The sequence below is a fragment of the Medicago sativa genome, chromosome 4 (assembly GCF_051527215.1).
Source record: "Medicago sativa cultivar Bolivia chromosome 4, Bolivia_mono, whole genome shotgun sequence".
Classification (NCBI taxonomy): domain Eukaryota; kingdom Viridiplantae; phylum Streptophyta; class Magnoliopsida; order Fabales; family Fabaceae; genus Medicago; species Medicago sativa.
In genome coordinates, this window is record NC_140752.1 from 8,272,073 (window position 1) to 8,294,773 (window position 22,701).

The following is a 22,701-nucleotide window of genomic DNA, read 5'->3' on the forward strand; positions in this document are numbered from 1 at the left end:
CTTACAACCATTTAAGCATGACTTATCTCTCTTTCATATCTTTGATTTGTCCTCAATTAAAGGATCCAAAGAAGGGTTTGTTTTTCCATGGCAAATTCACAACAGAGAGGAAAGAAAGAAGGTTTACAGTAATGAACTTGGGAAAGAGGAAAAGAAAAGGTCCATGAGACTTGAGCATTGGAGGAAAGAATAATGACAAACTTTTGAGCATTTTATTTGAATGAAATGTAGTCGTGTTTTCGTAAAAAATTCCATTAATCTGTTTTAGTTTAAAATAAAAAGAATAACTTTTGTGGACTCAAATATTTGATGATCGTCATCGAAGATGAAGTAGACACTTGTGTTTTGATGGAATAACCTGGTGATTCGTTTTTGTACATTGTATGCTACTTGTAATATTGTCATAAAAAAGTGAGGTGTTGCTCATGAAATTTTAATACTCTATTATGGATACATGTATTGTGATTAGGCAATCAAATAATATAAATTTCTAAAAATATTTAAAATAATTTAAATCAATCGGGACACATTTTTGTTAACTACATGACTTTTGTATACAACTTTATATATATATATATATATATATATATATATATATATATATAGATATATATATATATATATACATATATATATATATATACATATATATATATATATATATATATATATATATATATATATATATATATATATATAGACACACACACAGTGGCGGAGCCAGGAAATTTATGGAGCCCGGGTAAAAAATTTGTCGCAAGTGATTTTTATTATTTATAACCCTGTAATATACGTAAAGTCCAGAAAAGCAACCAAGAGATTGAATTTTTTCATGATTTCTTAGAGGCGAGTTAAGAACGTTAAAATATGGCTTTACACAGAAAAAATTATAAATTTTCGACAAACGACAAATTAATTATGAATTTTTAAAGTGTCAAAAACTCAAAAAACAAAACAACGGAAATCTCGACCTATAAATCGAATTTTGAGCTCATTATTTGCAGAGACATCTATAAAAATACATAAAAATTTGAAGTCGTTTAAATTTATTTTGATTTTTCAACCAAAACGTGCAAAATTGAAATTATGTTCCGCGTAAGCGTATACTCACAAGTCAAGTTTAGTTCCCTAATTTTGTAGGCATGACTAGAACATGATAAGAACCTTCACAATGAAATTTTGTAGTTTTTAAACGAGATACAAATTAATTATAAATTGTTTAAGAAATTCATAATTATGAGGAAATAAAAATTCATAATTAATTTATCCCTGGTCGACGAAATTTAATTTTTTATGTAAAGCTATATTTTAACATGCTAAACATTTATGAAAAAAAATAGAGAAAAAATTCAATCTGTAGATCACATTTTTAGACTACGCGTATATTATAAGGTGGTCAATAATAAGAAGAAATTTAAGTTACAATGCTAGAATATATGTTTTGTATTTTACAGGGTCATTTTTCAGACATAATGTATATTATAGGGTCAATTTGAACAATTAACCTGTTAAAATAAGAGAGATGAACCCGTCAATAGTGTGTTAAATAAAATTAGGAGGTAAATGTCTTTTCCGAACCTATTGTGTGTGAGAATATTCAGATTTTGTCCAAATTTTTCTTTTTGTAAGTGTGTTAATGGACTTTTGGGTTGGGTCTAATGTGCAAAAATTATCGATCGAGCCCGAGCGACCGCCCGGAGTCGCCGGGCGGTGAAACCGCCCCTATATTTATATATATATATAATAGGTTGCTAACTTACTTCCACCTAACCAGCATCGTTGTCATACAAATATAATAACTGCTAGTATGCTAATTGTGTCTCTCTCTTTTTCGATTCATCAACAGAAGACACTTCAGTGAAATCCACAATAATTGTTGATCCAAATTATAGAAGAGCTTTTATCTTATGCATGAGCCAGGTATCACACGGTGAGGTGGTTCTAAAGTAGACACGTTGAATGTACATACAACTGGATAATTGTACATACACATATAGCTTGTAGGTGCAGTTTAGCATACATGTGTGGATAATTAGAGATTGAATATATTTGAAAATTTTGTTTGAATGTGTTAATTTCCTATCAGTAAAAATGATAATATTGAGTAGGGAATTTGATTGAAATTTAAAATTGATACCATTGAAATACTTTGGCAATAAATTGAAGAAAAAAAATATTAAAAAAAAAGAATCCATATAAATTTTATTTTGAATAGTACTTTTTGATAATTAACCATGCGCATAGCTTTTATGGATCAACACAAAATTATTACAAATTGTAAGCTCCAAAGCTAAGTTCAACTGCATATTTTATCTATTTTGATTGCAATGATACAATAGAACTCATTAGGATAAACAACAACAACCATTTATCATGATGTTTCCTATACATTGTCCGCCTTTCTGAAATCCTTTGGCACGACAATCCTTATCGCAAGTTGCAGTGCAAGGAATTGTACAATTTTTTCTAGACGGAGGATCAGCCGAACTTGTAATGAATCCTGAATCAATCCAAAGATAAAAATATTATGTATGTGATATTTCTTCCCTTTTAAAAAAATATTTCAATCAAATATTTGGACTCATGCATTTACTAAACAACCTAGTATGTTTCTCATAAACGAATTTTTATTAATCTTGGTATCTTGATTTAAAAAGTTCCCCAAAAAATAAATACAACTTCATAAAAGAGTAGTTGAGTACTCAAACCGATTCAATGAATCGATTTTAAAAATTATAATTCAAAATGAAAAACTGAATTTTGTCCTTACCTGAACCAAAGATCAAAACAATGCATAAAACACCATAAAGATAAGACTGATTTGTTTCAAAGGCCATTTTATAAGATTTAAACTTATATTTGATTTCTTGTAAATATTTAGGCTAACATGTCATTATATAGACATTGAAAATGTGTGAACATTATAAAATAAATTTATTTTTAGAAATACCATTAAATCTCATTTGACTGTCATTCATTACATAGACATTGAAAATGTATTAACATTATAAAATAAATTTGTTTTTAGAAATACCATTAAATCTCATTTGACTGTTAGACATTTAATATATATTTTAGAAACCGGTAATGGTACAAGAGTTCAGACCTCAAGAATACCAAAATACCATTTTTTTTATTTTCTAACATAAAAAGTATTATCTCTTAATCTCTCTTGAGCACAATTTTGTCTTATCATGTATGGTACCGTTATATCTTATATTATTCTATCAAGTAATTATTATTTTACGAATCAAATGCACCATTGATGTTACAAAATAAAACTCTTACCACTACAATAACAGAAGTGGAAGTACATGTAAATATAAATCCTAATCGAAATTTAAAATAGTTTAGCAATAAAAATTTATCGATGTATTCATACATACATCTTTAATTGATAAACTTAAAATCTATAATGAATATATTTCATATAAATTTATATCTAAAGATAAATTTTGTAAATTCATATGAAAGCTAATATTTATTATGTAAAAAAATATACATTTTGGGCTTTATAAATTTAAATAGTTTTAAGTAGGTTTAAATAGAATGTTTAATTCTAATAATTATCAGTATATTGAAACGTTATATTTATATTTTTAAATTAAAATTTATAAAAGTAAAAAAAAATCAAGGTGAGCACAATGGTATCCTTGTAGTTTGATTGGATATGTACCCCTCATCCAATCATTCAATTTCATTTTCATATTAAGTTATTCATATGAGTCTTATATGGTGGAACTGTCGGGGTTTAGGTAGCCCGAGCACAGTTTCCAATTTAAAGTACCTAGTCCGAACCTATAAACCGGATACAATAATTCCTTCTAAAACAATGACAACATCTAATAAAATTGAAGAATTGAAATATATGTTGGCTTTTGATTACTGTTTATCTGTTGATCGTGTTGGTAGAGGAGGTGGTTTGGCTTGTTTATGGAATATGAATTTTAATTGTACTATTACGAGTTTCTCCCCAAATCACATCGATTTGGAGGTTAATGACTATTTGAGGGGCAGATGGAGGCTTACTTGATGTTATGGTATGCCAAAAGGAGGAAGGAGAAGAGAGTTTTGGAATTTACTTCAATTATCCAATCTTTCCCAACATTCTTGGTGTATTGTTGGAGATTTTAATGATATTTTATCAGCTGATGAAAAGAATCGAAGGTCTGATCGTCAACCTTGGCTTATTCAAGGATTCCGACAAGCTGCTTTGGATGGTGGACTTGCCGATATTCATATGGATGGATATGCCTTCACTTGGTTTAAAAGTCTGGGAACCGATCGAGCTGTGGAAGAAAAATTGGATAAAGATATGGAAAATGATAGTTGGTTTGATAAATTTCATAATGCAAAGCTTGAATGTCTTACTACCACATCATCCGATCATTCCCCACTTGGTTAGATTGTGCTCCGCAGCCCGCTCCTAGTTGTGGACAACATCATTTTTGTTTTGAGAATGCATGGCTTGTTGAACCCGAGTTTGGACCTTTTGTTTCTCAAAGATGGCAGGGATATGGTGAATGTCCTCCTGTGACTAAACTCAAACAATGTGTTGTGGATCTTTATAAATGGAGCATGAATGTTAACCAAAACACTAGACAAGATATCCCAAGACTCAACGTAAGCTTGAAGTTGTCCGTTTGAATGTGGATGCCTCTAATGTGAATTATTTCAACATATTACAGCATAGATTGGGCAAATTGTTAATCAAAGATGATGAATTTTGGAAACAGCGTGCTAAGATATTTTGGTACCATGATGGGGACCTTAATACAAAGTTTTTTCAAGCGGCAGTCACCACCAGAAGAAATTTGAATAGAATTGATCATCTTAAAGATGAGAATGGTTTGGAATGTCGATTTAAAGAAGGTCTTAAGCATATTGCACGTGATTATTTCATGCATCTTTTTCAAAAATCACAGAGTTCTTGTGCAAGTGTTATTAACTTGGTTCCATCTTCAATCACCGAGGATGATAATGATATGTTGACCGCGGCTTTCAATTTATAGGAGTTCAAACATGCAGCTTTCTTCATGCAAGCAGATAAATGTCCAAGGTCGGATGGATTTAACCCAGGTTTCTATCAACACTTTTGGGACACTTGTGGTGATGAAGTTTATCAGGCAGGCTGTCAATGGATAACAGGTGGTGCTTTCCAGCCACATGTCAATTCTTTGAATATTTCACTTATACCAAAAGGTGATTCTCAAACTTCAATGAAGGATGGGCGGTCTATTGCTCTCTATAATATTGTGTATAAAATTGTAGCCAAGGTGCTTTCTAATAGGCTCAAACAGGTGCTCGATAAGTGTATTTCTATTAATCAATCAGTTTTTGTTCCAGGAAGATCCATCTTGGATAATGCAATGGTTGCCATTGAAATTGTACACTATAAGAAGGCAAAGTCTAAAGAAAAGAATGGATATGATGCCCTTAAGTTTGATATTAGTAAAGCTTATGATAGATTAGATTGGGATTTCCTTTAAGATATCATGATTCAAATGGGTTTCTCCTCCAGATGGGTTAGCTACATTACGCTTTGTGTTGAAACGGTTTACTACTCGGTCTTGGTTAATGGAGCAACAGTGGGTCCTATTGTGCTTGGGGCGTGGCGTTTGTCAGGGTGATCCCCTCTCACCTTATTTGTTCATCATCTAAGTTGAAGGTTTTTCCTCCCTTATTCGTGAACTTGAACGTCATAATGATATTAGAGGTACTATGATATGCACAGATGCACCATTATTTCTCACCTTCTCTTTACAGACGATTGTTTTCTTTTCTTTAGAGCTTGTGAATGTGAGGTTGTTGAAGTAGCAATAAATGTCACAAGGAAGGGGGGGTTTGAATTGTGACCCTTTAAAATTATTCCTGAAACTTTAATTTAGGTTATAGATACTCAAGAGAATTCTTGGTCAGTATTAGTTTAGGCAAATAAATAATTAATTGATGTATAAAGGACCAGAACGTTCTGGAGAGAGATAATATAAGTAGAATAATAATATGATATTTGATCTTAAGTTATAAGGTTAAATTAGCAAGGACCAGAATGTTCTGGAGAGATATAAAGGTAGAATAATAAAACAATATAATAGACTGAATTTAAACTTGAGTTAAATATTAAGCAATTGTTTTATCTTGGACCAGAATGTTCTGGAAGCAGTGTAATTAATCAATTAAGTATAGTTTAAGTTAGGACCAGAGAACTCTGGATTAATATGGTTGAGATTAATTAGGACCAGAATGTTCTGGAGATAAATATTAAAGCTTTGTGATCGTGTGTGTATATTGTGTAAAAGTAAGAGAGAGTAGAGAGAAAGAAGAATAACACAGGAGAGTTATCCTGGTTCACCAAACCCGGCTACTTCCAGTCCCCACACTTCGTGTGAGATTGTCCACTATAGTATACAGTTGGTAGAAACTTCTAACCAACACTATAAGGTCTTGATCACACCAGATCAGTCCGTAATCCCTGTATTATCAACCTCAGCAGGCTTCTACAATTCTTTGCTTTCGCACAAGAAAGGTTGGAACTCTTCCTATCTCAAACTATTAAGCCCAATAGACTTGAGATCTAGTTATCTCTTTGTAAGGTGATTGTTTGGATCGAATGTCTCAAACAAAAGATATGTAGGATGTTGTTTGGAACTTTATATGTCAAACAAACTATCCTTGTACAAATTTAGAACAATATTCTCAATGAGAAATAAAGATGAATGTCGAAAGTAATGATGAAGAGATTGATAGCTTTTTGCTTTGAGAGAGATAATTGCTTTGTATTTCAAACTCTCTTGCTTTTCTCCTTCAATGACCTCTTCTATTTATAGAGCTGGAATCCCTTGGAAAGTAAGCTGTCAAAGAGCTGTTGTGCTTCCATTTTGAATTCGAATTTTGGCTCCAAAGAAACTTGGGGAGAAAGCATGTAGAGAATGTTTCTTCACTTTTGCCCAGAACGTTCTCTCAGTTCCAGCCAATCTTGAACGAAATTGTAGAGCACGTGCTTGCTAGTTGGTGATGAGCTGTGATCAAGCCTTTTGAAACTTGTTGCCCACTTGATGACTTTTGTTGATGTCACTTGATGATGTCATGTATCTTGTTGATAAAGATTGATCCTTTGGATATTTCTTTTCCTTAAAATTCCTTAATGGATCGAAATACACACATGAGGGCCCAAAGATGATTTTATTCCTTTTGCTTTTAACACATGTGCAAGAAAGACATATTTAATTTCTTTTGTTCTTTTGTCCCTTAATGCATTATCAAAGAGCCTTGATTCCTTTCTTCTTTAAGTGAGACAAAAAGAATATTTGCTAGAGTCTTGATCTTTAATTATGCATATCTTGACAAACACCCCAAAAAGCTCATATTTGTTTATGTCCATGTTTAATAAAGATTTTTGTTATCCCTTGTGAGGCCAGAACGTTCTCTTGCTTTTACCAAACATTCTCATGAAACATTTCTCACAAAATTCATTAGTAGATAACAATATAAATAAAATTAAATATGTTTGTTATCTTTAAAACATCAATAAAGGATTTTGCTTTCAACAATCATTTGTTTCTAAATAAGAAATAAAAGCATAATATGCATATATTATAAACCAAACAAGCAGCAGCATAAAAATAGCATCGTAGCAGCATATCAATAGTAATCTAGCATATTACAGACCAAAATATAACAGAGTTTTAAATGCATAGAAGTCATATAAAATAAAAACATAAAGTTGCAGAAGCAACAATAGCAGCAGCAGTCCAAAATATAGCCAGTTTTGCTTTTCAATTCTTCAATCTTCCCCTTTTCTTTCTCCCCCTTTGTTTCATCAAAAAGGAGAATGAGCCACCAAGCTTGCTAAGGCGTAGGTGAGGAGTCATCAGAGGAGGAAGAAGCAGCAGGCACAGGCATAGTAAAGAGTGGTGGTGGAAAAGGATGCGCAACTGGTGGAGGAACATTGTACCTCATGCTTAAGACATTCGTTTTCCAATCCCTTTGAATCTGATTCTCAATGTTGTTGTAGACTTTATAGCTGAGAATGGCTTGTTGTCCTTCAAACAACCTAGGCAAATCTTTCCTTATTTTACTAATATCCTTCTCAAGCTTAGACCTTTTAGGACGCCTTTGATCTTTTGGATCATTGGTTGTGTCAGGTTGAGAAGTGTTTCCACATGTATGAGTGGGCATAGAGGGCAGAGTAGGAGTAGTGGATTGCAAAGTGCTGAAGGAGTGTAAAGGCACAGAAGTGTTTAGAGCAGAGTTAAAGAACTTGCTCACAGAATTGTCATTGAACAAAGCAGGATAACTATCATGTGGAGAAGACATATGAAGATAGGTTGATTGAGACACATTTGTGAATGGCTGAGGAGTTGTGTTTTGAAACCCACGAAGAACCTCAGTTGCTTGAGCAGCAGAGAATGATGAGGATTGATTCTTAAAATTTGCTAAGAGTTCTAAATGCTCATCAGCAACAGGAGAGGGCTGCAGAGAACGTTCTGGAATTAGAGGAGAACGTTCTGGTGTGACTTCTTTTGTGGGAATGAAAGGAGGAGTTTCCTCACAGTCATCTTCTTCCATTTCATTTTTGAATGGAAGGTCAGTTGGATCAAATTTCATGTGACTAATGTTCTTAGGGGTGAATTTTGAGTTTTCAAAGACAAAATCTTCATTTTCTAGATCAACTCCTTTATCCTTAAAGATTCTGGTAAGCATCATTCCATAAGGCAAACAATATTTCTTGTTGTCTTTTGCAGCAGCAGCCATCATGTGATGGATGATCACATAAGGAAGACACAATGGTTTTTCAAAAAACATATGATAAATGATCATAAGATCATTTTTTGTGACATGACCATGATTACCACTCCTAGGGATTAAACTATGCTGACTTAACAGATTAAACATTTTGGGAACCTTTTGAAGGTTAGATGCGATAAGACCAGAAGAATTAGGTAAGAACACACCCTTATAAACCTGTTCTAGATCAACTCCTAATTTTTTATCCCAAGAGTCACCATAAACACAATTTCCAGAAACAGGAATATTAAATAATTTTCCTATGTCTTCAGGGGTAAGAGAGATTTCAACCCCTTTCACAGTGGATACAATGAGACTTTTTTCAGGATGTGTTTCAGACATAAAATAAAAAGCTTGAACAACTTTAGGATAATACCTATCTTGGATTTGAAGGAAAGATGTCCATCCAAGCAGATCAGTGATGGCTTTCAGAAAGATTTCTTCTTTCTCCAAAGCTGGAAAATCCACATATCTTCCATTTGCAATTGGTCTAGTGCTCCATTTGTCATGAAAATCCTCTTCGAATTCTGGTTCAATCAATGGAATGAACTTTGATTTTGAAATAGAGAGATTTGTTGATCTCTTTCTCTTAGGTTTAGGAGCTTCTTGAGGCGCTTTTGCATGACCAGAATCAGCTTTCCCTTTTCCTTTATCCTTCTTTGGAGGAGGTGGTTTGGGAGCAACCTTAGGGATAGGAATTTTCTTCGATTCTTCCCTAGTGTTTGAAGCCACATTTTGCGACTTTTCAGGAGATTTTGGAGGTGATGGAGCCTCGTGGGAGACATCAACAGAAGGTTCTGTTGGAACAGTTTCTTTAGGGTTAAATTCATCTTCCGAGTCAGGAATTTCGTGAACAGTGGTATCCACACTTTGAGTTTTCCTGATTCCAACCCCAGCCCTAATCCTATTTGACCTTCGAACAGCAACAGATTGAGAAGACTTGGTCTTTTTTGGTTTTGATTGAGAGAAGGATTTGAGGTGAGGGGCGGTTTGAGTGATGGTTGGTGGAACAGCTTGAAATAATGGTTTAGAAATAATGTTTAGAGGTATGATATTGAGAGTTTCATCATCAGAAGGGTTTGATGGTTGTTGGGTCAGAGAAGGAGACAGAGATGTCTCTGATGGCGGCGGTGAGAGTGGTGGAGAGTTTGAAGATGGTGGTGGTTTGTTTAGGTCCGGTGGAGAAGGTGGAGGAGGAGGAGAAGGTGATCGAGGAGAAGGTGGTGGTGTTACAGCCTTTTTCGCTTTGCCTTTAGTTCTGGCCATGGTGTAGATCTGAGATTTTTTTTTTGGAGAAGATGAAGGGTTTGTTTTATAGAAGAAAGAAGAGAGGGTTTCTTCTTTTCTGATGAAATGGAAAGAGGGAAGACGTACAAGAAGAGAGAAAAGGAGCAAAAACCAGCTTTTATTTGATCGATGGTGGTTTTTTCTAAAAAAAGCTAGTTTCCATAAAGTGTATATGCATTAAATGTGATAAAAATGGCATCTTTTTTTGATTTTGAATATCTTTACCATTTTTATTCAGACATAAACATATAGTTAGAAAGCAAATATAATATTTTGATTTCACTTTTCTTCTAAAAAGAAAACGTGAAGGCCAAAGGAGAGAGAACGTTCTCTGGAATGTTCTGGGCCAATATTTTATGGTTTTTTAATAATATGTAATTTTTCTTTAATAAAATTAAAACGATCTTCAACTAATGGTTTTGTAAAAATATCAGCCAGTTGATTTTCTGTGTCAACAAAGATTAATTCAATTTCCTTTTTGTTAACATGATCCCTAATAAAATGATGTTTTATTTCAATGTGTTTTGATCTTGAATGCTGAATAGGATTTTTAGATAAATTTATTGCACTCGTATTATCACAAAATATGGGAATGTTTTCATACCTGATTGAGAAATCTTCTAATTGATTTCTTACCCATAATACTTGAGAGCAACAATTAGCTGCTGACACGTATTCAGCTTCAGTGGTTGATAAGGCAATAGTGTTTTGCTTTCTACACGACCAGCTGATTAGTGCTTTCCCGAGAAACTGGCAGGTGCCACTTGTGCTTTTTCTTTCTATTTTGTCTCCAGCGTAGTCAGCATCACAATAAGCTGTCAAATCAAAACAAGACCCTTTGCTATACCAAAGGCCAAGATCAGTAGTTCTTACTATATATCTAAAAATTCGTTTGACTGCAGTTAAATGCGATTCTCTTGGAGAAGTTTGAAAACGTGCACATAAACCTACTGCAAACACAATATCTGGTCTACTGGTAGTTAAGTACAAAAGGGAACCAATCATTCCCCTATATTCTTTTTCAGAAATATTTTTTCCTTTCTCGTCTTTATCTAGACTAGAAGATGGATGCATGGGAGTAGCCATAATTTTGGCTTCACTCATTTTATATTTTTTGATAAGATCTTTAATATATTTTTCTTGGCAAATAAATATTCCTTTTATTTCTTGTTTAATTTGTAACCCAAGAAAAAATCTTAATTCTCCCATCATACTCATTTCAAATTCACTTTGCATGAGTCCAGAGAATTCTTCACACATTTTTTCATTTGTAGATCCAAAAATAATGTCATCTACATAAATCTGAACAATTAAAAAATCTGATTTATCATTTTTTCTAAAAAGTGTTGTGTCAATTTTTCCTCTAGAAAAATCCGTTTAAAAAGGCACTTTTAACATCCATTTGAAAGAGTTTAATGTTTTTATGAGATGCATATGCAAGAAGAATACGTATTGCTTCTAACCTGGCTACAGGAGCAAATGTTTCATCATAGTCAATACCTTCTTGTTGATTATAACCTTGTGCAACTAGTCTGGCTTTATTTCTGACGACCTTTCCTTCTTCATCTAATTTGTTTCTGAAATCCCATCTTGTTCCTATTATAGAATGATTTTGAGGTTTTGAGACAAGATTCCATACCTGGTTTCTCTCAAATTGAGAGAGTTCTTCTTCCATGGCTTTTACCCATGATTCTTCACACATAGCTTCATGTATATTTTTTGGTTCAATATGTGAGATCATAGCCATGTTGTTGTCATTATCTTTGAATGATAATCTCGTCCTGATTCCATCAAATGTATTTCCAATGATTTGTTCTGGAGGATGATCACCAACAATCTTCCAACTTTTTGGAGGAGTTTGAGATGAAGATGTTTGATCTGAATCGCTTATAATTTCTTGATTTTTTATAATTTCCTCATCATCTTCTTTGTTAGTAACTAAATCATCAAACTCATCAAACACAACATGCATGCTTATTTCCATGGTTTGTTTTATTAAGTTATAAATTTTGTAACCTTTGGAATTAGTTGCATATCTTAAAAATATTCCTTTATCTGATTTTGAATCAAATTTTCCTAAGTTTTCTTTATCATTTAAAATATAACAAAAACATCCAAAAATATGAAAATAAGAAATGTTTGGTTTTCTGTTTTTCCAGAGTTCATAAGGGGTTCTGTTGAGAATTTTTCTAATTGAAACTCTATTTATAATATAGCAAGATGTGTTAATGGCTTCAGCCCAAAAATATTTTTCAACATTTGATTCATTAATCATTGTTCTTGCCATTTCTTGTAAAGTTCGATTTTTTCTTTCAACAACTCCATTTTGTTGAGGAGTTCTTGCACACGAAAAGTTGTGTGAAATTCCCTTTTTATCAAAAAATGTTTTGAATGATAGGTTTTCAAATTCACCTCCATGATCACTTCTTACGGAGATAATGTTTGATTCCTTTTCGTTTTGAACAAGATTACAAAAATTTTCAAACGCTTCAAAGGCTTCATCTTTGTGTTTTAAAAACAAAACCCATGTGTATCTGGAAAAGTCATCGACTATAACAAAACCATATTGTTTTCCAGCAAGACTTGCGGTTCTAACAGGTCCAAATAAATCTATGTGAAGGAGCTCAAGAGGTTTTTTAGTGGAAACAATGTTATTTGATTTAAAACTGCTTTTGACTTGTTTTCCTTGAACGCATGCTTCACATATTTTATCTTTATCAAAATTGATTTTTGGAAGACCTCTTACCAAGTCTAGTTGTGAAATTTTTGAAATAGTTTTCATGCTAACATGTCCAGCTCTTTTATGCCAAATCCATTTATCTTTGTCAATGGACATAAAGCAAGTTTCAGCTGGAATGTCATCTAAGTATAAAACATAAAGATTTTTCTTACGAGAGCCAGTGAAGAAAATTTTTCCTGTAGAAACTTGTTTGACTTCACATATGTTGGGTTTAAAGATTACTTCAAAACCACTGTCGCATAATTGACTTATGCTTAGTAGGTTATGTTTTAATCCTTCAACATATTGAACATCTTCTATTTTAGCAGAGTCATTTTTACCAATAATACCTTTACCTTTGATTTGACCTTTGTCATTGTTACCAAAGGTTACTGCTCCTCCTTCCCTTTTTATGAAGGAAATAAAGCAGTGCTTGTCACCTGTCATGTGTCTAGAGCAGCCACTGTCTAAATACCATGGCTTTCTCCTTGCACTTTGTGATGATTCCTGCATTTTGAGTTAGTGGTGTCTTAGGTACCCCAGATTATGTGGGTCCTTGATTGTTAGTTTTCAATAGCTCAAGATCTTTCTTCTTGAGAAAACAGTTTATTTCTAAATGCCCATTTCTTTTACAATATATGCATTTTATGAGAGAACGTTCTCTGATTTGAGGAGAATGTTCTGTTTTTAGGGAAGAGTTTTCTGCTATTCTTTTTCTATGAAAACACATAGATTCATTGTGTCCATCTCTTTTGCAAAATGAGCATTTTAATCTTTCTTTCTTAGGGATAAGAGTGTTTTCGTAGATTTGATGTTTAGAGCTATCAAAACCTAATCCAGTATTATTACCCATTTCTATTTGAGAACCTATAATTCTTTGAAATGTTTCGGTTGACCTTATAAAAATGGTGAGGTCATTTCTTAGACTTTTGATCTCATTTTTAAGTAAAGTATTCTCATCTTTAGATTTCAAAGAGGATTGAGTTTTGCTAAGATCTTTTAATTTTTCAGCTGCTTGAAAATATGAGTCTTGCAAACTTTGAATAATTTTCTTTTGATCATTGTTGAGAGTTTGAAGTTTCTCTTTTTCTTCTTTAGAGTCTTTGACTTCTTTTTGTAGAGAATAGCATTTATTAGTTAAAAAATTTGAGTCAGATAAAAGATTATCTATTGTGTTTTCTAGTTCTTTATTTAAAGAAGGTTTGTCAAAAAGAATTACCTCTTCATTATCTGAGTTTGCCATTAGGCATATATTTGCTTCTTCTCCTTCTTCTGCTTGTGGTTCGTCAAGATCGTCCCATGTCATTAATGCAGTTCTTTTGTAAGGAGTCTTCTTTTTGTTTTGTGGACATTCATTTTTGTAGTGACCTTGCTTGTTGCATCCATAGCAGGTTACTTGGCTTTTGTCAACTTCTTTTTTCGAGTTGTCTCTTCTGTTCGGAAAGTATCTTTTTATCTGATCTCTTCTTTTTATCATTCTTTGAATTTTCTTTGTGATGAGTGCTAGTTCAGTCTCTGCCTCTTCTTGAATGATTTCTTCTTCTTCTGTTTCTTCAGTTTCTTCGGTTTGTGCAGGTTTTTCATCTGGATTATCTTGAGTGGTTTGGGATGCTTTGAGGGCAATCATTTTTCCCTTTTTCACTGGTTTATCTTCTTGGAGTAGAACTTCATGAGCTCTAAGTGTTCCAATGAGATCTTCTAAAGCCAATGAATTTAAATCTTTGGCTTGAGTGATTGCTGTAACCATAGGTCTCCATGTGTTTGGGAGACATCTTAATATTTTTCTAATTCTGTCATGAGGGGAATATATCTTTCCCAATGACCTTAACTCATTCACTATAGAAGTGAATCGTGAATACATTTCATCGATGTTTTCTTCTTCACTCATTTCGAAAATTTCGAATTTTCGTACGCCAATATCTATCCTTGTTTCTTTAACATGGCTAGTTCCTTCATGATGAATTTTTAATGTATCCCAAATTTCTTTTGCCGTAGTGCATTCATAGATTCTTTCACTTTCTTCCATGGTTAGTGAACATTGTAAAAAGAGTTGAGCTTTAGAGTTTAAGAGTACCTTCTTTTTATCTGTGTCTGTCCATGATGCCTCGGGTTTAATAGTCACTACTGCTGTGACTGCATCAGTGGTTTGTGGTACAAAGTTACCTTCAGTGATAACTTTCCACATATCTACATCTTGAGATTTTAGGAATAATTCCATCTTTCCTTTCCAGAAGTAATAATTCTTTCCATTGAACAATGGTGGTTTTGTGCATGAAAGTCCTTCTGGTATGTAAGACATTGCTTCTTCCTGAATCTTTTCCTCTAGCACGTGTTAAATGCTTTTACTTCTTTAGAGACTGAGCTCTGATGCCAATTGAAGTAGCAATAAATGTCACAAGGAAGGGGGGGTTTGAATTGTGACCCTTTAAAATTATTCCTGAAACTTTAATTTAGGTTATAGATACTCAAGAGAATTCTTGGTCAGTATTAGTTTAGGCAAATAAATAATTAATTGATGTATAAAGGACCAGAACGTTCTGGAGAGAGATAATATAAGTAGAATAATAATATGATATTTGATCTTAAGTTATAAGGTTAAATTAGCAAGGACCAGAATGTTCTGGAGAGATATAAAGGTAGAATAATAAAACATTATAATAGACTGAATTTAAACTTGAGTTAAATATTAAGCAATTGTTTTATCTTGGACCAGAATGTTCTGGAAGCAGTGTAATTAATCAATTAAGTATAGTTTAAGTTAGGACCAGAGAACTCTGGATTAATATGGTTGAGATTAATTAGGACCAGAATGTTCTGGAGATAAATATTAAAGCTTTGTGATCGTGTGTGTATATTGTGTAAAAGTAAGAGAGAGTAGAGAGAAAGAAGAATAACACAGGAGAGTTATCCTGGTTCACCAAACCCGGCTACTTCCAGTCCCCACACTTCGTGTGAGATTGTCCACTATAGTATACAGTTGGTAGAAACTTCTAACCAACACTATAAGGTCTTGATCACACCAGATCAGTCCGTAATCCCTGTATTATCAACCTCAGCAGGCTTCTACAATTCTTTGCTTTCGCACAAGAAAGGTTGGAACTCTTCCTATCTCAAACTATTAAGCCCAATAGACTTGAGATCTAGTTATCTCTTTGTAAGGTGATTGTTTGGATCGAATGTCTCAAACAAAAGATATGTAGGATGTTGTTTGGAACTTTATATGTCAAACAAACTATCCTTGTACAAATTTAGAACAATATTCTCAATGAGAAATAAAGATGAATGTCGAAAGTAATGATGAAGAGATTGATAGCTTTTTGCTTTGAGAGAGATAATTGCTTTGTATTTCAAACTCTCTTGCTTTTCTCCTTCAATGACCTCTTCTATTTATAGAGCTGGAATCCCTTGGAAAGTAAGCTGTCAAAGAGCTGTTGTGCTTCCATTTTGAATTCGAATTTTGGCTCCAAAGAAACTTGGGGAGAAAGCATGTAGAGAATGTTTCTTCACTTTTGCCCAGAACGTTCTCTCAGTTCCAGCCAATCTTGAACGAAATTGTAGAGCACGTGCTTGCTAGTTGGTGATGAGCTGAGATCAAGCCTTTTGAAACTTGTTGCCCACTTGATGACTTTTGTTGATGTCACTTGATGATGTCATGTATCTTGTTGATAAAGATTGATCCTTTGGATATTTCTTTTCCTTAAAATTCTTTAATGGATCGAAATGCACACATGAGGGCCCAAAGATGATTTTATTCCTTTTGCTTTTAACACATGTGCAAGAAAGACATATTTAATTTCTTTTGTTCTTTTGTCCCTTAATGCATTATCAAAGAGGTGGCATTTAGTATGCACGCTACACAAATTTGTGTATGATAACCATAGAATCTTATGAATCAATAACAGCCATTGATATATATTAAATCTATTTGGATGGCTAGGATCTTTGATTGGCAACCTACAACTCCCCTTTTGTTTTGTACACGAAAAACGAGGTCAGACCCTACCAAAGCATGTTTTTAATGATCGTAATTTAAAACAATTATTAATTAGTTTTTATAAAATTGGCTGAAAAATTAAAACAAAAGGAAAAAAAAAAAAGCGTTCGTGTTGCAACCCTTTTTCCATTTTCACTTTTCAGATTCGTCACTGTTAGTCCCTCATTGCTGCCATAGCTCTTCCCTCTTTCTCTCACTGGCAGTCGCCGCCATCACTCCACTCCGTCCCGGCATCTGTTGAACCCAAATTCCACCTTCAAACTACCGGAAACCACTTATGGAGCATCTATGGCAAATAAACGTTAGATCCCGACCCTGACACGACCTTATTAGACTTTTGACCCATTTGCTTCAGGAACGGAGGTGAAGATGGTTAACTCAGTCATCAAAATCTTCTCCGGTGGTGGGTGAGTCGGATTCGGGTTTGGATTCGAGTTCCAACCAGAGGGTGGTGGCTGGGGGTTTCAAGTAATTTTAATTTCTGATGAACTTAAATTTTTTAATTGGAATCAAAATGTGATGAGTTTAAACTTCATGGAACAAATAAGGTGCTAGGTTTACAAAGAAATATTAACTATAATTTAAAAAATATTAATTTTAATTAATAAATATTAATTATAAATACTGTGTTAGAAGATAAATATCCAGAAAAAAAATTAGAGAGGGATGAGTTATACTAAATGAGAAAGAATTAGTGTTGGATGATGTCTTGGGCTGCCGAGGGTTTGTTTAAACGGTGGTATATTCTAAATATGGAGGTGTGTGTAAAATAGTCTTTCATTAATTCCAATTAAAATATGTTTCCTTTTTTATTTTTTATTTTTTTCTAGCAGGTAGACAACCGACAGGTGGCTTCAAAAGATGAATTTGTGCATGATACACAAATTTGTGCAGTGTGCATGTTAAATGCCACCTATCAAAGAGCCTTGATTCCTTTCTTCTTTAAGTGAGACAAAAAGAATATTTGCTAGAGTCTTGATCTTTAATTATGCATATCTTGACAAACACCCCAAAAAGCTCATATTTGTTTATGTCCATGTTTAATAAAGATTTTTGTTATCCCTTGTGAGGCCAGAACGTTCTCTTGCTTTTACCAAACATTCTCATGAAACATTTCTCACAAAATTCATTAGTAGATAACAATATAAATAAAATTAAATATGTTTGTTATCTTTAAAACATCAATAAAGGATTTTGCTTTCAACAGTTGTTTGTATGAAAAATATTTTAGCTACCTATGAAGAGGCTTCGGGGCAAGCCATTAATCTCCAGAAGTCAGAATTATTTTGCAGTCGCAATACTCCTGATGATCTAAAGAACCTCATTGCTATTACTCTCGGTGTTCGTCAAGTTTTAGGCACCGTTAAATATCTTGAGCTGCCATCTATTATTGGTCGTAGTAAACATGCAAATTCTAAATTTATTAAGGATCATATTTGGAATAAAATCAACTCTTGGAGCAGTGGATGTCTCTCGCAAGCTGTAAGGGAGGTTCTAATTTAATCTGTTTTGCAATCCATTCCTTCCTATATGATGAGTGTTTTTCTTCTTCCAGGATCCCTCATTAATGAAATAGAAAAAAATGTTAAACTCCTTCTGGTGGGGTCATAATTCAGCGAATTCTCGAGGTTTGCACTGGCTAGCTTGGCCCAAGTTCTCCTTTTCTCAAATGTGTTTTCAATTTAGAGGGTAAAATAAACAATTTCAAAAATCAACTACTGATATCCCAACACACTAACCAGGTTGGAATCAAAACAAAATGGAGAGACAAAAAGGGTTCAAGTAACGCATGAAGAAGTTTAAAGGCTTTCATTTCCAAGAGTTTGGCGATATGCAAAGCCCTGTAAAATGCTTGACAAAGAGAGCCTTTTGCAAACAAAGGATATCTACGAAGGAGAAGAAAAACAAAGAAAAATAAAATTCACTTTCAACTGCAGATCATAGGGCATGGCGCTAGACAAATAACATCATGGTGGCTCCCATTTTTTACAGCTGCTTATTCTTTCGACTGAAGTTGGGTAGTCATTAGTTTATTTTCTGAAGAATCGAACATTATCATGCACAAAATTGATATCGGGAAGAATCGAACAATATGAGACCTTGAGGAGAAGCAAACCCCAAGAACCCATGCCAACACCACAAAACCAACCCAAGTGGGTTGTTGTGTAGTCATTATTATTATGAGAAACTGAATTATTCTTGCCAACATTTTAACAGAAATATCATATTTGACCTCATAGCATACATTGATATGGTACTATACATTATTGTTGAAAATTTTGATAATGAAACAATGACAGGCTATCAGAAATAAATGCACTTAAAAATGCGGAGAATTATTGTGTCCTTGTCAAGAGTAGTCTCTGAAATCATTGGATTTAGAAGAAAAAAAATGTCTTCGAAATTTTAAAGCCTTGGTAATTTTTTTCGGGACACTGCCATGCCATCTATTAGCAAACATTTCAAATTAGGCCCTAAAGTTGAAAACTTATAATTCAAATTAGTTTCAAAAGGACTCATTCACCATGAAATTGTTTGATTCAACGATATGATAAGTTGACTCATAATGGTTGACAGAAATTACAAACATAATCATACCATCAGCTCATAACCATTTGGAAAGCTAAATGTAGTATGTATCTTATGATAAGAATCAAACCAATTCAATATCATGTGTGAATATGAGAAAATGCATGATTTATACCTTTAAATGTAGCTTGATTGACCTGACGTGCGCCCTGTAAATCACTACCTAACTTGTTCAAACAGTTTCTGCAGCAGGTTTATCATAATCCTACATTCATCACTAGTGAGGCACGTTTAACAGTTTCTTCTTCCCCGTTTCTTGCAACTGATACCTCCTTTTCAGAATGACTGCTACTATTCATTCTCTCATCAAATTTTTTGCAGATTATTTTGCATTTTACATTTGTGTTACTAGTGTGGTCAATTCTATCACGGTAAAATTTAAACAAAATTCTAAGAATTATTTAAACTAATCTTCATCAAATGTCCTCATGTATAGTTAAATGCTTTTTTAAATCCAAGGAGTACGATTTGAAGACTCTGCATCATGTCTACATTTTATGCTCTTCAAGCACAAATGCATAATAAATGGTATAATGTCGTTGCCTAATGTCTGGCTGCATCCGCATATTGAAAAATGTAATTTTGCAGGTTATTGAGTATTGATGAAGAAAGCATAACAAACATTACTCAGAGTCTCAGAAGTCAAGTAATCAGTGGACTTGGGTCATATAATGTTATAAAATCTTGTTGCAAAAATTGTTTGATCCTTATTATCCTTCGGGAAAGTTTCATTCATAAACTTTCCTTATTACATCTATTATTATACTGTTTTTTTTTTAGGGGATCTATTATTATACTGTTATATATCATATAATGTAGCTCACAAATCTGAACCATGATTTGTTGGACTAATTATTTAATTAATCAATTATTATACTTTCATTGATAATCATTACAAAATAATCTTAATTTAAATTATGGTCTACTGTGTTGAGCACTAACTAATTGATGAATATGTGTGATTCGGCTATTGTTTCTAAATGAACCGTGATAGGTTAGCCCATTTAGTTAAGCCCAATGAGAGGTCACTTCCCTATGCCATTTATCTATTTATATCACCATGCTTGGAGAAGTTTCTAATTTCATATTAAAATGAATGAAATAGATATTTGAAATAGATAAAACTGGTAAAAGACTTTGAATAATTATTAACATTCTAAGCACATACAGGCAGATTGAATAACAAACGGACATCCATAAGTTTTAGACCATCTGAAGTAGTAAACTTTCATGCCAGTTCTGCCAACACTATATAAAAATCCGGTCAGCTAATTCAATGTTGTGCTAATGTGAATAGTTTCACCCGAATCCTTACTTGAATAACACTATTTGTTCTACAAGAAAATATATAACTTATACCTTCAATCTGCGTCACAGAATAAGTTCTTTTAACACAAGCTTGATAGACCTGTTGAGTGCCCTGCAAATCAGCATCCAATTTGTGCAAAATAGATTTTGTAGCAGGTTTTAATCGCAATCCTGCATTCATCAATAGTGAGGCATGTTCAGCTCTTATTCTCCATTCCCTGCAACTGGGACCTCTTTTTCACAACGATTTCTATAGTTTGTCTGACAAATTTACCACAACAAAATGCTAAGAATCGTTTAAGTTTAATAAAATAAACCAATCCTCGTTTAACCAAAATAAACCAATCCTCGTCAAATGCATTAATGTTTATAATAAACTTGAACTTGAATTATGTATAGCTTATAAGGAGCACGATTTATTTTTCCTTCTGGACAATAAAGAATGTGGACAGCGAGTCATACAACTTTCATTTATAAGCTTTCAAACGAAAGCTTTACATCTCTTATAATACAATATACCTCACAAATCTGAACCCCTCTTGTTTTAAAGTTAAAGGACTAAAGCGAAGTAAAAATTCATTCGGTATGAATGTACGAAAAGAAGAAATGTGTTTTCAACGGGAAATAAGCAACTTTATAATCAAATTGAGAAATAAAATAAATAACACAAACTTGGATAGATAATATCTAACCCAATACATATTACTGTAGTGAGTATCATCATATTGACTATGATGGCATCTTGAAGCTGACGGTAGTGGACAGCAGCATCTTGAAGCTCATTGATATTGTAGAGGAGGACAAGGACCACCAAACGCATATCGTGCAACACAACCACCAACCACTTTGACCTCTTGAAGAAGGTCACAGTTCTTGCAGAGATTCTTAGTTGAGTGCCCACAGACGTTATTGTGAGTTAAAGCAATCCTGCGGAGTTTGGGAAGCGCCAAGAATTGATCATCACTATCTATCGCACAATTATGGGGACAACCAGTGTCGGTAAGGATGAGTTCTTCGAGGGAAGGGAAACAATCAGCAATGATGTTGAGATCATTCTTGTTGATAAATCTCATTTGATAACAAGTGAGAGAGGTCAAATTTTTCATCTTCTTGGACAAAGCTCTGAACTCATTTTCAGGAACTCTGTCAGGGTGGTAGAGAGTGAGCGATTTGAGGTCTAAAGGGGAAGTGGAGATTTTGGCTAGAAACTCGCCGAGGTCGGCTACACGGCCAGACCATGCATCGGGAGAGAGAGTGATATTGAGTGATGTAATATTAGGGAACCTTTCAAAGAGACGGTTAAGGAAAGGGATTGTTGCCTCGGAAATTTTGACCAAGAATCGAAGACGGTTGGTGATGGACAGAAACTGTTTTGAAACGAGGGAGAGAGACCTGAAACTACTGTTGGTGATGGGCAGATCTTGTTTTGAGACGTGGTAGAGAGTCCTTATTCTGCGGAGGCGATCGGTAAAACCTAGATTCCCATCAGGACGAAGAAGGTTGAAGGTGTTGTTGTCCTCGTCGTTGAGGAATTTGAAGATATGTTCCCATAAATCCTCTGGTAAATTTGAACGTGTTTCTTCTGCTGCTGTTGCCGTTTTTGTTCTTTTTCGTTTCTTAGGGTTTTTCTCTGCTGCTGCTATTTTCTCTGCTTCCTCTGCCGCCATTGTTTTTGAACCACAAAGAGAAGGAAGAACAAGATGGAATGGAACTTGTAAGAAACAATAATTAGGGTTGCTACTTTCTTAAATCTTTTTTTTTTTTTGTTACAATTAATCTTATTAGTATTGGTAATAATTTAGGCCATAGTGGCCCTTTAACCAAAGCAAGGCCCCACACCCCTCTCGTGTCCTCTTAAATTAAAAAAAAATTAAAAAATGTATCCAAATATTTTTTAGGCTTAATTAATCCGTAGATCCTTCCGTTAACTTGAAGTTAGTTGATAATTAATCAATGTTGACATGGATCATGACCTGTCAACCTAATTATACACATGTTTATTTAATTTCCACCTCAT

General features: G+C 33.7%; 1 protein-coding gene and 1 long non-coding RNA gene across 2 annotated transcripts; both read right to left on the minus strand.

Annotated features, from left to right (window-relative positions):
• Positions 1-2,218: 2,218 nt before the first annotated feature.
• On the minus strand, positions 2,219-2,853 carry LOC146925999 (uncharacterized). Its single transcript, XR_015008101.1, has 2 exons — positions 2,771-2,853; positions 2,219-2,500 (listed from the first exon to the last, which is right to left on the minus strand). It is a non-coding gene; the product is annotated as an uncharacterized LOC146925999 (long non-coding RNA).
• An 18,381-nt stretch (positions 2,854-21,234) lies between these two features.
• Positions 21,235-22,427, minus strand: LOC146926000 (uncharacterized). Its single transcript, XM_085758426.1, has one exon. The coding sequence runs from the start codon at positions 22,349-22,351 to the stop codon at positions 21,464-21,466; it is 888 nt and encodes a 295-aa protein (XP_085614552.1). The 5' UTR covers positions 22,352-22,427; the 3' UTR covers positions 21,235-21,463.
• Positions 22,428-22,701: the final 274 nt, after the last annotated feature.

What these genes read in the sequence shown, in the direction of transcription:
- LOC146926000 (XM_085758426.1), bottom strand. Translation starts at nt 22,351, where the DNA reads ATGGCGGCAGAGGAAGCAGAGAAAATAGCAGCAGCAGAGAAAAACCCT.